The 18836-nt window shown below is 38.4% G+C and overlaps 1 protein-coding gene across 1 annotated transcript in view; it reads right to left on the bottom strand.

The window, feature by feature from the left end:
• LOC133538121 (telomere-associated protein RIF1-like) overlaps positions 1-18836 on the bottom strand; it is a 45672-nt gene that overhangs the window by 25172 nt on the left and 1664 nt on the right. The window contains exons 2-11 of the mRNA XM_061879451.1: positions 16143-16279; positions 10939-11017; positions 10774-10870; positions 10577-10707; positions 10258-10352; positions 6884-7073; positions 6708-6800; positions 3967-4105; positions 3722-3873; positions 3528-3630 (exon numbers count right to left, since the gene is read on the bottom strand). Of these exons, the coding sequence (XP_061735435.1) occupies positions 3528-3630; positions 3722-3873; positions 3967-4105; positions 6708-6800; positions 6884-7073; positions 10258-10352; positions 10577-10707; positions 10774-10870; positions 10939-11017; positions 16143-16258 (1195 nt within the window). The 5' untranslated portion in view covers positions 16259-16279. The remainder of the gene's footprint in view (positions 1-3527; positions 3631-3721; positions 3874-3966; positions 4106-6707; positions 6801-6883; positions 7074-10257; positions 10353-10576; positions 10708-10773; positions 10871-10938; positions 11018-16142; positions 16280-18836) is intronic.

Here is an 18836-nt window from a genome sequence, read left to right as displayed (position 1 = left end):
AAATAACAGTGATATCATCCCTGGCAAACGCATCACACAACCAGTCCTCTACTTTCCCGGTCCCTGTATCAGCTGATATTTGACACATTTAGCTGCCTGTGGCAAAAATAAAAGCGCTGCGTTTTAGTGTTTAAAGAATAGAAAAATGATCAACAGTTGACATAAATACATCCAAATGAATCACTATCTCTGTTTCAGTCACTTATTTAGTCACTACAGTATTTACAACACAGGAACCATATGGGATAGCCAAATCTATACAGTGTTTACAACATTATAAGTGTTCACTTCACAGCCACAGATGATTCATAAAGTTGACGTTATTTATACATTACTTTGCCTCATTCACACAATAGTTTGGCAATTATTGCTCTGATGGTTCTGAGATGACCAATCCAGACACATTTTTGAGCAGCTCGCATTTTCCTTTTTGTTTCTGCTTTAGTGGATTCTGCCTTGGATTGTATAGCCAATGTCTGTCTCTTTGACTCCATCTCCACTTATAATTGCTCCAAATACAAACAAAAAGCGTACAAACAATGTTTATTCTATTAGCTATCTTCATTTATCTGAATTGCCATTTGTGATTTATAGCATGAAATAACAAATATCTTGCAGTCATGGTGTTGGTTTCAAAATGATTCAACTATTTAATGCCAAAATCCTCGACAGCACACTCTCCTTTCAAGCTCACATAAACAGCATTACCTGGTCTGCTTACTTTCATTTACGGAACATTAATCGTCTTTGCCCATCCCTTACCCCACATACTGCTGCCATATTAGTCCATAGCCTGGTCACCTCTCACCTGGACTATTGCAACTCTCTCCTGTTGGTTCTCCCTCACGAGTCACTTAACAAACTTCAGCTTCTCCAGAACTCTGCAGCCCGGATAATCACCTGAACCCCTTCAATCCAGCGCCCCTGTTCTGCAGCAACTCCACCGGCTACCCATCAAACATCGTATTCACTTTAAAATAATTCTCCTAACTTTCAAAGCCATCCATAACCTCTCTCCATCATATCTCTTTGACCTGATCCATGTCACCACGCCCTCACGTTCCCTAAGATCCTCTTCATCCATCCATCTCACTGTCCCCTTATGGTGGACAGTTTTTCCAGCCACTCTGCCCCACATCTTTGGAACTCATTACCCCCAGACCTTTGCAACGTGGACTCAATATCCCTCTTCAAGTCAAGAATCAAAACACACCTATACCGGACTGCTTATTCTTTGTAATCGTCCTATCTTATCTATCTTTGTTGTTATTATTGTTGTTTTTATCCAATTTGATTTTAATGTTTTGATTTTGTACAGTGTCCTTGAGTGCTCAGAAAGGCACCTTATAAATAAAATGTATTATTATTATTAAGATATAAACCGTAGAAATAATGAACAAAATGTCAGCTACTGTCTTGACCTGAGGTGGGTAGTAACGTGTACATTCACTTCGTTACATCTACTTGAATAACTTTTGGGATAAATTGTACTTCTAAGAGTAGTTTTTATGCAACATACTTTTACTTGAGTATATTTATAGAGAAGAAACGCTACTTTTACTCCGCTCCATTTATCTACATTCAGCTCGCTACTCACTACTTTTTTTTTTTATCGTTCTGTTAGTTTGTTTTGGTTTTTCAGAGGGACCTACAAAGTAGAATTTGCCTGCGTTTCACCAATCACATGCAGTTACTGGTGACGTTGGACCAATCAAACAGAGCCAGGCGGTCACATGACCAACAAAGGTAGACCCAACTTAAACAAGTTGAAAAACTTATTGGGGTGTTACCATTTAGTGGTCAAATGTACGGAATATATACTGTATTGTGAAATCTACTAATAAAAGTTTCAATAAATCAATCAAAAGTGTAAAGGAAAAAAGACATTTCAACCGTACTTCCCGTCAAAAGCCTAAAGACTGATCGCACAGTTCCTGTCTTCACAATAAAAGTGCCGCGCCGTCGCGCCTTCGCTAACAAAATAAAAGGCTCCGAAAGCCAGCGCAAACAAGCTAGCAAGCTACGGAGTTTGCCGCAAATGTATTTACTGTAAAGTGTATAAAAACGAATATGGAAGCTGGACAAAGAAGATGCATAAAACAAACGACTTTCATTTGGTATTAGACAGAAAGGAGGAACTTTTTTTCTCCTCCATTTGAAAACGTGGACGTTATCAACACTGTACAGTATGATTCCAATCAATGCAAGTCATCAGAATCAGGTAATACACCAACTTATATTCTTGTCTTCATGAAAGATAAGAATCTATATGTTAAACATGCATGTACATTCATTAAAACACCTTTAACATGTGAACAAAAACGGCAAAATAAATAAATATAAATTATATACTGTATATATATATATATATATATATATATATATATATATATATATATATATATATATATGTGTTTGTGTGTGTGTATGTATATGTATATATGAGGTACATCACCTCGACTTGGTCATTTATTAAGTAATTGATTAACATTGCAAAACTTATTGGGGTTTTACCATTTAGTGGTCAATTGTACGGAATATGTACTGTACTGTGCTATCTACTAATACAAGTTTCAATCAATCAATCAATGCCTACTGAGCCAATGGCGCTGTTAAGTTATTGTGGCTCAATGTGCCTTAATTTTTTTTATTTTAATGTATTATTATTTAATATATATTATTGTTTTAGTTGCTTAAGAGATATTCCTGGCTCCGAATTTGCTCATTGCTATTTTTATGTTTTTGTGCAATATTTGTTGCCGTAATCAAACAAACAGGTTACTCCTCAGTTACTCAGTACTTGAGTAGTTTTTTCACAACATACTTTTTACTTTTACTTAAGTAAATATGTGGGTGACTACTCCTTACTTTTATTTGAGTTATAAATCTCTAAAGTAACAGTACTCTTACTTGAGTACAATTTCTGGCTACTCTACCCACCTCTGGTCTTGACCCACCCTATCTTGCCTCCGATTGGCATGTCCATAATGTTTTGCCCCAATCTTAACCAATCGTGACTTATCATAGTAAACAATCAACCAATCATGGATGTTCTTATACGTAAACCAACCAATCATTGATGTTTCCCGTATAATTTGTTCCCTGCCCGTGGAGTTGCTTCGCTACGTAGCTTCCGTTTTTAAATTCTTCATTTATAATGGAAAATGGTAGTTTTTACCACTGGTTTATCAAAACCTGTACTCATTACGGGAAAACCGTAGTTGTTGGCAGGTACGGCAAAGAGATGGATCAAGATTTTAACACACATTGCAGGTCAGAAAAAAATTAAGAAAAAAGGAACATATCTTTAAAATATCTTTACAGAGATAAAAAAAAAAGACTGATTTCCAACTATAAACGGAAAAATCACATGCTAGCTATATTTAGCACTAGAATACCATGGCATCTCTTTGGTGTTCCGCGGGCGGTGGAAACGGACACACTGACTTGAATAAAACCCAGAAAGAGTCAACCGTGCGTGTTGCATTCAGTGGAAATTCAGGGAATGTCATGCTGTGTTGTCCTACCAGTTTTGGGGTGAGCAACGCCATTCTGACCAGCTCCTCTAGCGGGGGTGCCCTGCGCCGAGGAGTCCGATCCAATGGTGTACTGCAGCAGAGGAACCGACACCTGAGAGACAAAGCAAGCATTTTAATTGAAAACTTTTGACCATGAATTTGAAAAAAAAAATAGCTTGAAACCTCAGGTAGAACATATCCACCTGATCAAAGTGAGGGAACAGGTTTGGGCCCAGCTGGACCACCAGGTACCACCACACCTCCACCTTGGTGAGCATCAGCGCCTCCGTCTTGACATTGATGGACATGAGGGGCTGCAAGAGAAGCTTCATGCGCTTGGTGCTGCACAGGATGTCTGGCAGAACATGGGACAAAAGGCCACGGCTGAAACCCGGAAGACCCAGTCGGAGGCGCTGGAAACCATCGAGAGGAAAAGGTGGTCGCTCACCTGGGTTGAGGGCAAAGTTGTCGATGAGACTTTTCCAGGCGATGAAGGCGATCTTCTTGACGGTGGGAGACGAGCTGCGAAAACCCAGCTCCTCCAGGTGGAGCAGAGAGTTGATAAAGGGACCGCCACGATGTAACATCTGCCCAGCAAACATCACAGGAGGTGTCACTCGCACACAGTTTTTGATTCAACCTTTGACCTCAGCTACCTTCAATATCTTTGACACTGTAGGACCCCCCCCAAAAAAATATGAACAATTCTGTATTCTGGGGCATTGAATCACAAGTGGACTGTTGAGACGGTCTTAGGCCATGTCCCCACCAACACGAAGAGTTTCAAAAACACAAGTGGGGTTAAAACAATGTTCATCCACACAAGTGTAGTTTCAAAAATGTCTGTCTCGATACCAATATTTTGGTACCGGTACCAAAGGTACTTTTCTACATAAAGGAGACCACAAGAAAATGGCATTATTGGCTTTATTTTAACAAACAATCTTAGGGTATATTAAACATATTGTTTCCTACTGCAATTTAGCCCTTAAATAAAATAGTGAACATACTAGACAACTTGTCTTTTAGTAGTTAGTAAACAAAGGCTCCTATTTTAGCGGCTGGCATATACAGTAACATATTGTGTTATTTATAATTCTATTATTTTGTCAAAATTATTAGGACAAGAGGTAGAAAATGAATGATTCATCTACTTGTTCATTTACTGTTAATATCTGGTTATTTTATGTTTGAACATGTTCTATTTACACCTCAGTTAAAATGTAATAATCACATATTCTTCTCTCTTTTGAAACTTTACTTTAGTTTTGGATGATACCACACATTTAGACACAGATCCGATACAAAGTAGTAACAGGATTTTACATTGGTCATATTCAAAGTCCTCATGTGTTCAGTGACGTATTTCCTGAGTTTATAAACATAAACAGTGGATGTCAGGTGTAGATCCACCCATAGAATTCATGGAGCGCTATCTTTTGTGACGACCGGTGAGCTACTGTATCCTCGAGGGTGTGTAGTAAAGCATGTTTAGCTATTCCTCGTCCTCCAGTGATAATGCCACATGTAAGAAACTTACTTTGTTGCCATGCCATTTGTTGGGCCCCCTTACTGCAAATAATTTGTTTGTGCTGTTTTTAAAGTTATTCTACAATACATATACTGACAAGTGAGGTCCCCACACCCCACCCACACACCTTGTTAAAATCGCCCCAAACCTTTGGGCTGCATATTTTTTTGTGTATAATAAATTTTATTTTATTATTGTTTTAGCATTCATCCCACCTTGTCAAAATCTTCTCAAACTTGTCCGAAATATTTCTGCTGCAAATTTTTAGGGTCCAACTATTATAATTATGTTATTTTGAGTTGGTAATGAAAAACACGTTAATAACAAAAACTATAATACACCCAAAAAATTGCAGCAGAAACGAATGGTACAGGTTTTGGGAGATTTTGTCAAGGTGGGCGGGCTGGTTATAAATAATAACACCTTAGCATAAAAACTATAATAATAAATGTTTCCCCCAGAATATTTGGCAGTTAAGGCGGTGTCTCTCGAGGGGGAAGGGGGCGTTTCTGCCGCAATAGACTACAGACTGTGAAGTAGGCCTGCTTCGTTAAGTAAAAACAAAACAGTCCTAGTTACATGAGATACTAAGTATGTCACTATTTTGACTTAGTAAACTAAAGTCTTAAAAAACTTAAGACTTTAGTTTAGGCGGTGGCTCTTTGTTGTTAAGGCAGCCGCCTTAACAACAAAGCGCTGCGGGAAACCCTAGTTAATAACATCCATCAATCCATTTTCTACCGCTTATTCCCTTCGAGGTCGCGGGGGGTGCTGGAGCCTGTCTCAGCTACAATCGGGTGGAAGGCGGGGTGGACATCAAAATTATAATAACATTTTGGGACAAGTTTGGAGTGATTTTGACAAGGTGTAGGGACCGAATGACGTCAGCAGTCAGAAAAAGTCTTCTAGGATAACTTAAAATCCGTAACATCGCAAACCAAATTTTTTACAACGCAAACGTAGCAGTGTTTTTTTAAGGTTTTCAAATATGTGGGGCAATTTCCCACAGGTCATTAAGCTGAATGTGCAAGTCTAGTCTTATGTTGATTCCTAGAAAGTGTTTATACTGTAAGTATTGTACTTATTACACCCCAGCTGTTTGTGTTGTGCATCATATTAGTTGTAATTCCCATTACCAAATTTGGAGGTGTTGAAATCGCCGTGTAAAATCGCTAATGCTAATCAGTAGCATCTATACGGCACATCCAATGCACAGTAGCTTCGAGCTAGCGCATTCTGAAAAGCGTAGACTTACTGTAACACTTTCTATCAGGCATGCTGGCTTAGTTGGCATTAGATAATTACCGAGAAGCAGTCTGCTACAAATACGGTTTCTCTTCCAAGTGCTAGCGGCTGCAACCGGACATTACGTCACGTGCAACAAAATGTGTCAGTACAGTTTGATTTTTACGTGAATCGATCCCGGTGGTGCAGACAGAATTTGGTCGTACCAAATACATCACCCATGCCCACAGCTCTTGAGCACTGTGACACATGGTCAGATATACAAAATTAATAGGGTTCTTGCTAGGACAAGCTGATAATCCTTGAAAGTGCAAATATTTAAAAAGTACTGCTGGCCCTGAGAAGGTTTGCGCACGATAAATTGTACGTGATGACAAAAACCAATGGCGTTGTTGCTGAAAATTAACACTTACCTTGCCAAGAAGTTTGACAAACAACGACCAGAGCTTCAGGACGTTCGTTTCATTCTTTGATATGAAAAGCTTCTGCAACTCCGGGATCAGCTTCTGTGAGGATAAAAAGCATGTCAATTACATCTGCATAACAGTCATCTTAAAATTGCCCAAAAGTCCGAGGTTAAGCACCGCACCGTGGACATGAGAGGCTCCATGACGGCGGCCACCTCCATCTGCTTTTGGAGGAGCAGCGGCAGGCTCATCTCCATGGCGGCCGCTGCCCGCAGACGCACTTTGGGGGCGGAGTGCACCACCAGGGGGATGACAAGCTTGGCCCAGCACACCGTGGCTTCGCCCATCTGCACAGGGACCTGGTCCAGCAGCCTGGGAGCATCCAAGCACACAACACAATAAACAAAGACAAACTAAAAAAGTTTGCAACCGGTGGCTCAGTTTGATCTGATTTTTTAAATAATTTCACGTAAAATATTTAAAAAAATGTTTACATCATATATTGCCTAAATGGCAACCGAAACCTTCGAGCGAACCATCAATTTATCAAAATGCATACACCAAAATTCTAATTAATCAGGTCCTGCAGAGAGCTACCAAAACCATATGTACCACATCAAACTCGTTTATCACTGTTAATTGATATCAGGGAAAAGCAAGCCCAAATAAGCAACCATGTGTCTAAAAACAAGCCTAAAAAAAACAACAACCCCGCGATCCAAAAAGAACAAAGGTCACTGGTAATGCAGAAATGGCAACGCAACCCGCAGCGACAATGGATGGAAATAACTTTGGTCTTGTGGCGAGAGCGACCTGCCAGGGCTTTCAAGCTAAACTCAGATACTCAATATACATTTTTCTTTGTCCATTTATGCTTTCTATTTGTTTTTCCATCACTACAGTATGGACTTAGGAAAACACAGGACGCAAACACGCGATTAACAATAAATACTGCCATTAAATTAATCTTTTGCGAACTTATTGTTTTAACTTTGTCAGCTCTAATTATTACACTAATATATGTATATTTTTTCCCCTGCCAACTTATGGACCACACTGTTCAGGTCTTGACGAATCCCACTGGGTGTGAGTTTTCCTTACCCTTATGTGGGCCTACCGAGGATGTTGTAGTGGTTTGTGTTGTGGTTTATGCAGCCCTTTGAGACACTAGTGATTTAGGGCTATATAAGTAAACATTGATTGATGACTAAGTATGTAATGGTATAAAACATTTCATATTACTTGGATTTTACCGATGTCACGTCCGGTCCATTAAATATGTGTGGTGGTCAAGCTAGCTCTATTCTCAATAGGTACTAGGCGCGAATTTAGCAAAGAAAAAAGTGCCCAACGCTTGGGTTGTATTCGGCTGTACGATTCCAGTTTATAAAGAGGTAATGAAAAAGGGCAGGAGTGCGAGATTTTACAGAATAACAAGAAAAGCAGCTCACACTCCAGTGCAAGGGAGCAGAGTCGAAGAATGCACAAATTTGCAGTGGTCACTTCGTAAAAGGTTTATATTATATATATATATATATATATATATATATATATATATATATATATATATATATATATATATCACTTCTGGGAAGAAGTCACTTGTCAGAATACAAGCAATAGGGCTGGGTGATACGGCTGAAAACTGAATCACAATTTGAGTGTTTTATTTATCGTGATACATGCTTCATAGAGTGTAAAAAAATAGCGCAAATGTAAACAGAAAAACCTGAGAACTACTACTTTCTGCAGGTTTGGTGCCAGGAAGTTACAGCTGTGCTCTAAGGGTGAGTGTGACGAAGTTGCTGTGTAGGACCAGTGCCTTGCATTATTTACTACATTGGTGTGACTACGGTCCGTTTAAGAATCCATAAAACTGCCGTACAGGTGACTTTTCCTCTTTTGTCCACAATTTCTTCATTTTGACTTTCTCTTCAGACTCCATGCAAAGAATCAAACGCAAGACAACAAGATGGCGCAACCAATCTTGATAGTTGATACGGTCACGTAATTGGCTGTTAGCACGTCAGGCCCACTGATCAGTGCTCTCTTCCTGCGTTGCTCGGTTACTGGAAAGCAAGTGCATTTTGTTCATGCAACAAACCTTGCTTTGCAACTTCCGCTTTCTTCCGGCAAACAGGAAAATATTTCAGTGGCCTTGTGGTTAGTGTCGGCCCTAAAACTGGGAGGTTGTGAGTTCAAAACACGGCCGAGTCATACCAAAGACTACAAAAAATGGGACCCATTACCCTCCCTGCTTGGCACTCAGCATCAAGGGATGGAATAGGGGGTTAAATCACCAAATGATTCCTAAGCGCGGCCCACGCAGCTGCTTACTGCTCCCCTCACCTCCAAGGGGGTAAGTAAGGGGATGGGTCAAATGCAAAGGACAAATTTCATCACACCTAGTGTGCGTGTCTATCATTGGTACTTTAACTTTAATTTTCAAACGTTTTATCCAAACGCATTTTTTATTGATATTAATTACGTGTCTGCTACGACATATATTGATATCGTTTTATCGCCCAGCCCTACCTTCTTCTACCAGGAAATGAACAGCATCACCAGTGTAGTTGTTTATGGAACTGACGTCATAACGTTTTTGCCATCATTTGTTTAAAATGGTAGTACTAACCGTCAGGACTTTTCACGCAATTTATCATCAAAGACAAGTAATCGTTAGATCTCTAATTGTGACTACATGTCGAGGGGGGCATGGTCTGCACGCCGGCTGCAGAATGGGGTGTGTAAGGACCGGCTTTGAAGCACTGCTGGCAGGTCATTGGATTGCTCCAGCTGTGGCTGATCATCCAATCAGCTGTCATGCTTATCAGCAACGACCGGGGCCACGGAACCGCAGTTCAGGCAGACCTTGCACCAGACATGCTGGACAACGCTTGAGAGCCGAAGGAAACGCCAAACACGACAAGACTGAAAAGTTGCGGAGCAGAGCGCTGTCGCGGCGTGTTTACACAGCAGGAAAAGACCGGAAAGTTGCGGAGCAGAGAACTGTCACGGCGTGCATGTACAACAATAAAACACTGTTAAAACCAGACTCCAGTGAAGGTCTGTCTGTGTCAGGGGAACCCACAAGAGAGGAACCACCACAGTGACCATCCTTAATGGATTTTTGTTTTTGTATCAGTCCTTACTAAATGTTGAAATTTAATAAATATACACGATGACCATTGGAGAGGGTACAGTTAGTGTTTAAAAAATAAAAAAATGTTGTCAATTTTTTTATACACTAACAGTACTCTCTTTAATGCTCATCATGTATGTATGTATATATATATGTATATATATATATACACACACACATATACACATACATATATATATATACATATACATATATATATATATATATATATACACACACACACATATATATATATATATATATATATATACATACACACACACATACATACACACACATATATACACGTATATATACACAGACACATATACATGCGCACGCACGCACACACACACACACACACACACACACTACAGTTAAGTGTTTTAAAAGGGCCTTGTTACGACATGTTACCTAATGATCACGTTCAAAGCCTCATGTTCCATCACCACAGACTGGACGTCGCCTTTGCTCCAAATACTCTCCAGTGTCGCCAGGATAGACGGGACCTGAAACAAAGGGCAAAGGTCGGGTAAGAACCTCTGCGCTGTGCGACCGAAAAGACGGACCGGCATGAATTGATTAACGTGGACCCCGATTTAAACAAGTTGAAAAACTTATTTGGGTCTTACCATTTAGTGGTCAATTGTACGGAATATGTACTGTACTGTGCAATCTACTAATAAAAGTCTCAATCAATTAATCAATCAAGCCTCTGGTCTGGCGCGCTCACTTTTTTGCCCACCACATCGGTGGGGAAGCTTTGTTTGGAGATGACCCACAATGCCCGGGTGCAGGTGTTCTTCTCCGTAGAATTGGAAACCACCGAGCAAAGTGCGGACAGGATATCGGCGGCCAAGGTTTCTGGAAAATGTGAGTGCTGATTTATTCAAATCGGTGACATAAAAATAAAAATAAAAATCAACATACCGGAAACTTGCGAGACGACGTGCGAATGGTAGAGACAAAACCCCAACGCCTGCAGGGCCGCTTGGCTCAGCTCGGCGTGTGGGCTGCTGACGTGGGCCTGAGGAGGCCGAGACGAGGCGTTATGACGGTGATGTCGCCGCGCCCTATGAAAAACTCAAAACTCACCAAGATGGCCGCACCCAGACGGGAAAAGTACTTTTCAACTGCTGGGAGAAACTGGCGACCTTCCTCTCCACTGAGGCGGCTGCAAAATTGGGGGTAAAAATCAATTAAAAAACTAAATAAAAATCTAAAATAATTGAATAAATTCTTTATTATTTATTTTTTTATACAGTCAGATTAAACAGGCCTTACCCTTCACTGGGTGGCGCTGTGACTAATTTAGAACGTGGCCTACACACTTTTTCAAGGCCACATCTTCTTCATACCTACGAATGTTTAGTAATTATGATCAATGGAGCTGAGTACCAGGTTTAAAACAAGGGTCTTCAACGTCTTCCAGGACAAAGACCCCCAGACTGATGAAGAGAGCCAAAGAATACATTATGGTGTCGCTAGCTAGCGGCTACTGCCCAGCTTGTCCTGCTGGCTGGCAGCTAGAGGGCCAATTGCTAGCAATCTTAAATGCTAATATTAGTATAACTATTAGGGGATGTCAAAGAAAATCGGTTTTCGAATTAATCGATTTCAAAAAATCAAAATTCCATTTGAAATATAGATGTATACATTTTTATTTTTTTTAAATATGTCCTGTCCTGCCAGGCAAATCATATTGTTGATGTAGATGTCCATATTTGCTCTACAGATTTACTCTAGAAAAGAGAAGTATTGGATTCTTTTCTTGTTGCCTTATTTGTATTTGACTTTATTAAATGTTTGGGTAGAATGTTATGGAAACCAGTTTTCTTTTAAGTAACATTAATAATTACCAGAACTGTTCATCTATTTTTGGAGAAATGTAGTTAGTCATAGAACTGGTATCAAATGTTATTTAAAAAAACAACAAGTATTTATTTTGAATCGAGAAACAATTCTGATTTGAATCGTTATCTCCAAGATCCAAATCGTGTGGTGCCCAAAGATTTGTAGCTCTAATAACAATTAATGTTTTCATTTTAAACCTGCAGGGTACAGTGAGTAGCGTGACCATGCAAATGGCATTTATAATCTACACTACAGAGTGTTGGATTAATGGTAACGTAAATATCATATATGACAAAAGATGCACAGGGAATTAATATATAAAGTTTCACCAATCAAAAATGTCACAATCCTCTTGCAAGATCTCTGTGGACTGCCTCGGGATTGCAGACCCCGTGTTGAAGAGCGCCGGTTTACATTTTTGTGGCGAATCGTCCGATTGACTTTCAAAGTTTGTCGCCAAGCCCCGCCCGCATCCTGTGGCGTGGGCTAAAACTTGTCGCACTCTGTCACCATCCATCATTCTGGGACACCTGGTTTTGATTTGGGCTCATTTGGTCAAAGTCCCCAACGGTGAAGTACGACCCGATTTGTCCCCAAAAGACAACTTGTGAACATGGCTTTTTGAGACTTGATGTGTGAGTCATGTTATGTTTCACAACTCCGCCAACTGGAATTTCTTTTAAACCGAAAAAGGGGGCGCTACTCCATAAGATGTTAGGATTAGTCCAGCCCTGAAAATTACATTTTTTACTGGGCCCAACTTTGAGGACTTTTCATGCAAGCGAAAGCCTAAAAAAAGTGAGGAAACCAGTAGAATATTAACTTTAAAAAATCCAACACAAACTTTGATGGGCTTGTTGTCTGTGCTGTGAACCTCTAGCCCAGGGTTAAATAAAGCTAAAAGGCAAGGATAAAACTTTAACATACAAACGTTAGCTTGTTTGCAGTCAACATACTTGCAAGATGGAGCCATCTTTCAAAACCCATACATTTTAGATTTAACTGATCAAAATTAGCTACAATGATAGCATAAAACATTAACATGCTAATAGTAGCATGCTAACATAAGATAAGTACAGTAAGAATACTTCTAAGATGGCACCCACTATTAAAATCCATGATTTTAAGGGTTAAACCATTCCTTCTCAAATAGTGGCAGGGGGTGTTGTTTCCTTTAGTATTAAAATGCTTACAATGCTATGCAGAGGTATAGTTATAACAATTATATTACACAAATTATACTATTCATAGGCATGGTGGACAGTGGGGGGCGAGAAATATTTTTTTCTTCCTGCGAGGGGCGTAACAGAAAATATTTGAGAAGCACAAGGTTAAACATTCAAAATTAGGTAGAATATCAGTTTTTCATTTTAGATTGCTAATGTTAGCATGCAAACATAAGAGAAGTATAAGAAACATACTTCTAAGATGGCGCCAGGTATAAAAATCCATGATTTTTAGGGTTAAACATACACAATTAGCTAAAATGCTAGAATAATAGGATAGTATGTTAATGTTATCATGCTAACATACGAGAAGTTCAGTAAGCATACTTTTAAGATGGCGCCAAGTATCAAAATCCATAATTTTTAGGGTTAAACATACAAAATTAGCTAAAATGCCATAATATTAGGATAGTATGCTAATGTTAGCATGATAACATAAGATAATTTAACATACTTTAAAGATTGTGCCAAGTATGAAAAAGTTAACATAAAATGTTAAGATGCTAATGTTTGCATGCTCACTTTAACTTATAATAAAGAGTTAACATGCTTGCAAGATGGAGACAAGTCTCAAAATCCATGTATTTCAGGTACAAATGATAAAAAATAGCTGAAATGCCAGGGCTAGCAAAAAACATTAACATGCTAACATTAGCATGATAACTTAAGAAAAGTTGACATACCTATAGTGGGCACTGTCACGCCAAATGTCTTCCCCCCTGCAAAAACCTTCCCCCCTATTTACTTTCGGGGTCATGATTAATATAGACGTTTTGTTAACGCTATATTATAAAAATATAACGCTATATTATAAAAATACAGACGTTTTGTTAACGCTATATTATAATTTAAAAAATAAATAAAAAAATAAATAAAAAAAATTTACAAACACAAGCTATGGGATGACATAAGAGGAAACGTGAGGAAACGTGACCCCGGAAGTAAATGCGTCATCCCGTAGCTTGTGTTTGTATTTTTTTTTTTTTTTTTTTTTTTATAATATAGCGTTAAAGGGGAACATTATCACAATTCCAAAAGGGTTAAAAACAATAAAAATCAGTTCCCAGTGGCTTTTTGTATTTTTTGAAGTTTTTTTCAAAATTTTACCGGTCCCGGAATATCCCTAAATAAAGCTTTAAAGTGCCTTATTTTCGCTATCTTCGAAACCACTATCCATTTCCCTGTGACGTCATACAGGGCTGCCAATACAAACAACATGGCGGTTACCACAGCAAGATATAGCGACATTAGCTCGGATTCAGACACGGATTTCAGCGGCTTAAGCGATTCAACAGGTTACGCATGTATTGAAACAGATGGTCCGAGTATGGAGTCAGATAGCGAAAACGAAATTGAAGAAGAAATTGAAGCTATTGAGCGAATAGCTATTGACGCTATTCGGCCATAGCGTGGGTGTACCTAATGAAGTGGCCCATATCAAGGCTGCCTTATTAGCATCGCCGGTAAAATGTGCAGACCAAACGATCAGGACTTTCGCATCTTGTGACACTGGAGCAACTTAAATCCGTCGATTGGTAAGTGTTTGTTTCGCATTAAATGTGGGTATCTAGTTTCAAATGTACATACAGCTAGCGTAAATAGCATGTTAGCATCGATTAGCGTAGCATCCATCCATCCATTTTCTACCGCTTATTCCCTTTCGGGGTCGCGGGGGGCGCTGGCGCCTATCTCAGCTACAATCAGGCGGAAGGCGGGGTACACCCTGGACAAGTCGCCACCTCATCGCAGGGCCAACACAGATAGACAGACAACATTCACACTCCCATTCACACACTAGGGCCAATTTAGTGTGTTAGCAACAATTAGCTGGCAGTCATGCCGTGACCAAATATGTCTGATTAGCACATAAGTCAACAACATCAACAAAACTCACGTTTGTGATTTCGTTGACTTAATCGTTGCAAATGCATCTGCAGGTTATCCATACATCTCTATGCCATGTCTGTCTTAGCATCGCCGGTCAAATGTGAAGACACTTTGGTAGATTCAATGGGGTCTGGCGGCAGATTTCTTGCCAGTGGTGCAACTTGAATCCCTCCCTGTTAGTGTCGTTACACCCTCCGACAACACACCGACGAGGCATGATGTCTCCAAGGTTCCAAAAAAATAGTCGAAAAAACGGAAAATAACAGAGCTGAGACCCGGTGTTTGTAATGTGAAAATGAATATAGCGGGTGTGTTACCTCGGTGACGTCACGTTCTGACGTCATCGCTAAAAGACCGATAAACAGAAAGGCGTTTAATTTGGCAAAATTCACCCATTTAGAGTTCGGAAATCGGTTAAAAAAATACATGTTCTTTTTTCTGCAACATCAAGGTATATATTGACGCTTGCATAGGTTTAGTGATAATGTTAACAGAACGTCTGTATTAATAATGAGCCCGGTAGTAAATGGGGGGGGGGGGGGGGGGGGGGGGGGTTGTAGGGGGGGAGAAATTTGGCGTGACAGCACCAAGTATCGAAAGTTGTGGATTTTTTTAGGCTTATACAAATACATTGTACAAAAATGCTGGCATAAAGAAACAGCATGCTAACATTACAGAAGTTAGCATACTTTTAAGATGGCGCCAAGTATCAAAATCAATGGTTTTTAGGCTTTAACATACAAATGTAGCAAAAATACGACTATAAAGCGTTGGTTTGCTAGCACGTGACCAGATAGGAGAAAATACTAAAAGTGGCAAAGCAGTTCTTTAATGTATCCATATATTTTTATATAGGTAAAATGGGAAAAAATAGTAAAATGCTCAGTTAGCATGCTCACACCTAGCAAGATAGCATGTCCTGAATGTACTGTTCATTTGCACATTGGAACAGTTTAAATCGCTTGAAAAATGAGGAAACCGAGAAGAGGTAATGCTACCTCATTCTACTATTGTCCTATTGCAAGGGTGCTTACCTAATCAATAGGGCCAAGTGTACCTAATCAATGGGCCCATTGAATCTTTTCCCTTTATAGCATTGCCATTGCAACACTAAATCATCCAAAAATTAAGTAATGTAAGCGCCGGTGAGACCTTTCCAACGATACGTTGGGGTTCTTTGGCCAGTTCCATAAAGTCCAAGCAACTTTAATATGGGCTGCTGGCGTCGCAGCAGGCCCTTACATAACTACAATGATGTCTTTCTGCTCAGCCCATAATGGTGGAATCATCACTACTGAAAGAAGCAGTGACGGTTGGAAATATGAGGCCTACTTGGCGATGGTGAGATAGGCATCGGTCTGTTCAGGGCGTCCAGCGGCGCCGTCCTCCAGACACTCCAGCAGCGGGACGATGCTGAAGGCGCTGGGAGGCTCTGCCGACGCCATCATCGTTACTCAACGTTGCACAGCCTTTGGGAGGAGGAAGGAAGACGAAAACACATGACAACATCGTAGAGCTGTGGAACTCCTGAATTCAAACACGTGTAAAATTTTGGGGAAAAAACAACATTAAAGTTGCTCTTTTTTTTCTCCTTTGGCTTGATTGTGATGTTGGCCCGGGAAAATGTGATGATAACCTTGGATGAGCAAACAGAACCTATTAGGATGTAGTTCACTTTATTGGCCAACTTACTGTATTAGTTGTATAACTATATACACTATCATACACCTGTGTTTTACATTTTACACACATGTGCAGCTTGGATAGGCTCCAGCCCCCGTGGAACCCCAAAAGGGACAAGTGGTAAAAAAGGGATGGATATTTATATTTCAAGTAATAGGGGTGTGGCCAAACAAAACAGCATTTGGACCTTACATCATCCCGACCATTTTACACTAGCCTTGCAATGCTACACATAAGGGCTGCAGCTACCAAGTATTTTAGTAATCAAGTTATCCATTGATTAGTTGGTTTAATTCAGGGCTGTCCGAACTTATTGACTTTGAGGCCGCAATAGACAAAAAAAATACATATTTTTATATTTATATATATATATATATATATATATATATATATATATACACACACATTCATACATATATCAAATTGATATAATGGGAAATATACTGTAGAAGGATATTTAATTATGTGAAAGTTCGATTTCTACCTTGTATACTTCCATGACCTCAGTTTTGTGTCCAATCAGAAATATCAAGCAGCCAAAATGCGCCAAAAATGTATAAGTGTGGAGTGTTTTGAATTTTTCCCATCCTGCTTTGTAATGAATTTAAATGTGTGTAATTTGGCATTTTGTTAAGGTGCAATGACGTTTGTTTTTTTTGTTTTTTTACAATGTTTACACAGTTCAGTGAGCAGATTGTGTTGTGTGTCACCATGTCAGTTGACTTTTTGTGTTGGTTAGATTGTCTTTTTTCACACCATACTAGAGAAGGTTGTTCGCATTGGGTGATATGACTAAATACTGAGCACACTTACATTTAAAGCATAATTAAAGGTCATTCACCTAATACAACACACTAAATAGCCTGTGGGCCTATCTTAGGGAAAATAGGTAAAGATCGATGTACTTGTCATAACTGTCATTACCATTAATTTTCCTTTTTATATTTACCTTCTATTGAACTTTTTTTTTAATCTACTATTTAGTCAATTATTATTCATTATTTTTACCTTCTTTTAATCTTTTATTAACCTTTTATCTCTAACTTTTAAATGTTTCAATCTTTTATTTAACTTATTTGTCCAACATTTATATTCTATATTTCTTTATTACCTTTCATTTATCTCTTATTTACTTTCTTTGACTGTCTTTTACCTAGTTCATTATCATTTTATTTACCTATTTTACCTTCTATTTCACTTTTTGATTACTACTTCTACCAACTATATACCTTTTGTTTTTTTTCATTTTGTTTACTTTATTTTGCCTTAATCTATCTTTTCCCCACCTTCCTGTACCTTGACTTTACTTCTATTACCTTATTTTATCTTATATATATCATTTACTTTCTATTGAACTTGTTTTAGCTACTATTTAGTGAATTGTTAATCATTATTTTTACCTTCTTTTAACCTTTTATTAGCCTCCTTTTATCTTCTCTTTAACTTATTTTACATTTTTCGATCTTTTATTTGACCTATTTGGCCAAAATTAAATTCTATATTTATTTTTTATCCTTCATTTACCATCTATTTATTTTATTTGGCTGTCTTTTACATGAACTTTATTTCATTAGCATTTTATTTACCTGAATTTCCCCAGAGATCAATAAAGTATTTTCTATTTTATTGTACCTTTTATTTAACCTTTTGATTACTACACCCATCTACTTTTTACTATTTGTTTTTTTTTGCATTTTATTAACCTCCTTTTATCTTCTCTTTAACTTTTTTCCATTTTTCAATCTTTTATTTGACCTGTTTGGCCAAATTAAATTCTATATTTATTTTTTATATTTACTACGTATTTATTTTATTTGGCTGTCTTTTACCTTAATTTTGTTTCATTAGCATTTTATTTACCTATTTTACCTTCTATTTAACCTTTTGATTACCATACCTACCATTTGTTTTTTTGCATTTTATTTACCTTATTTTACCTCTACCTTTTTCCCACCTTCGTATACCTTGAATTTAATTATATTACCTTATTTTATGTTATAGTTACCTTTTACCTTATATTGAACTTGTTTTACCTTCTTTTGTGTGGTCTGGATTTTTGAAATGTTTATTAGATGCACGATTTATTGAAGCAACATGATATGAATCAACACTTTATGCTGATCAAATTCATCAATTTAATCATTGCAGCCTTACTTACACTTGTATACTTTAAAGGCCTACGGAAAGCCACTACTACCGACCAAGCAGTCTGATAGTTTATATATCAATGATGAAATCTTAACATTGCAACACATGCCAATACGGCCTTTTTAGTTTACTAAATTGCAATTTTAAATTTCCCGCGAGGTATCCTATTGAAAATGTCGCGAAATGATGACACTT

Source organism: Nerophis ophidion, linkage group LG19, assembly GCF_033978795.1.
Source record: "Nerophis ophidion isolate RoL-2023_Sa linkage group LG19, RoL_Noph_v1.0, whole genome shotgun sequence".
NCBI lineage: Eukaryota > Metazoa > Chordata > Actinopteri > Syngnathiformes > Syngnathidae > Nerophis > Nerophis ophidion.
This window is presented reverse-complemented; position numbering and strand designations above follow the sequence as displayed.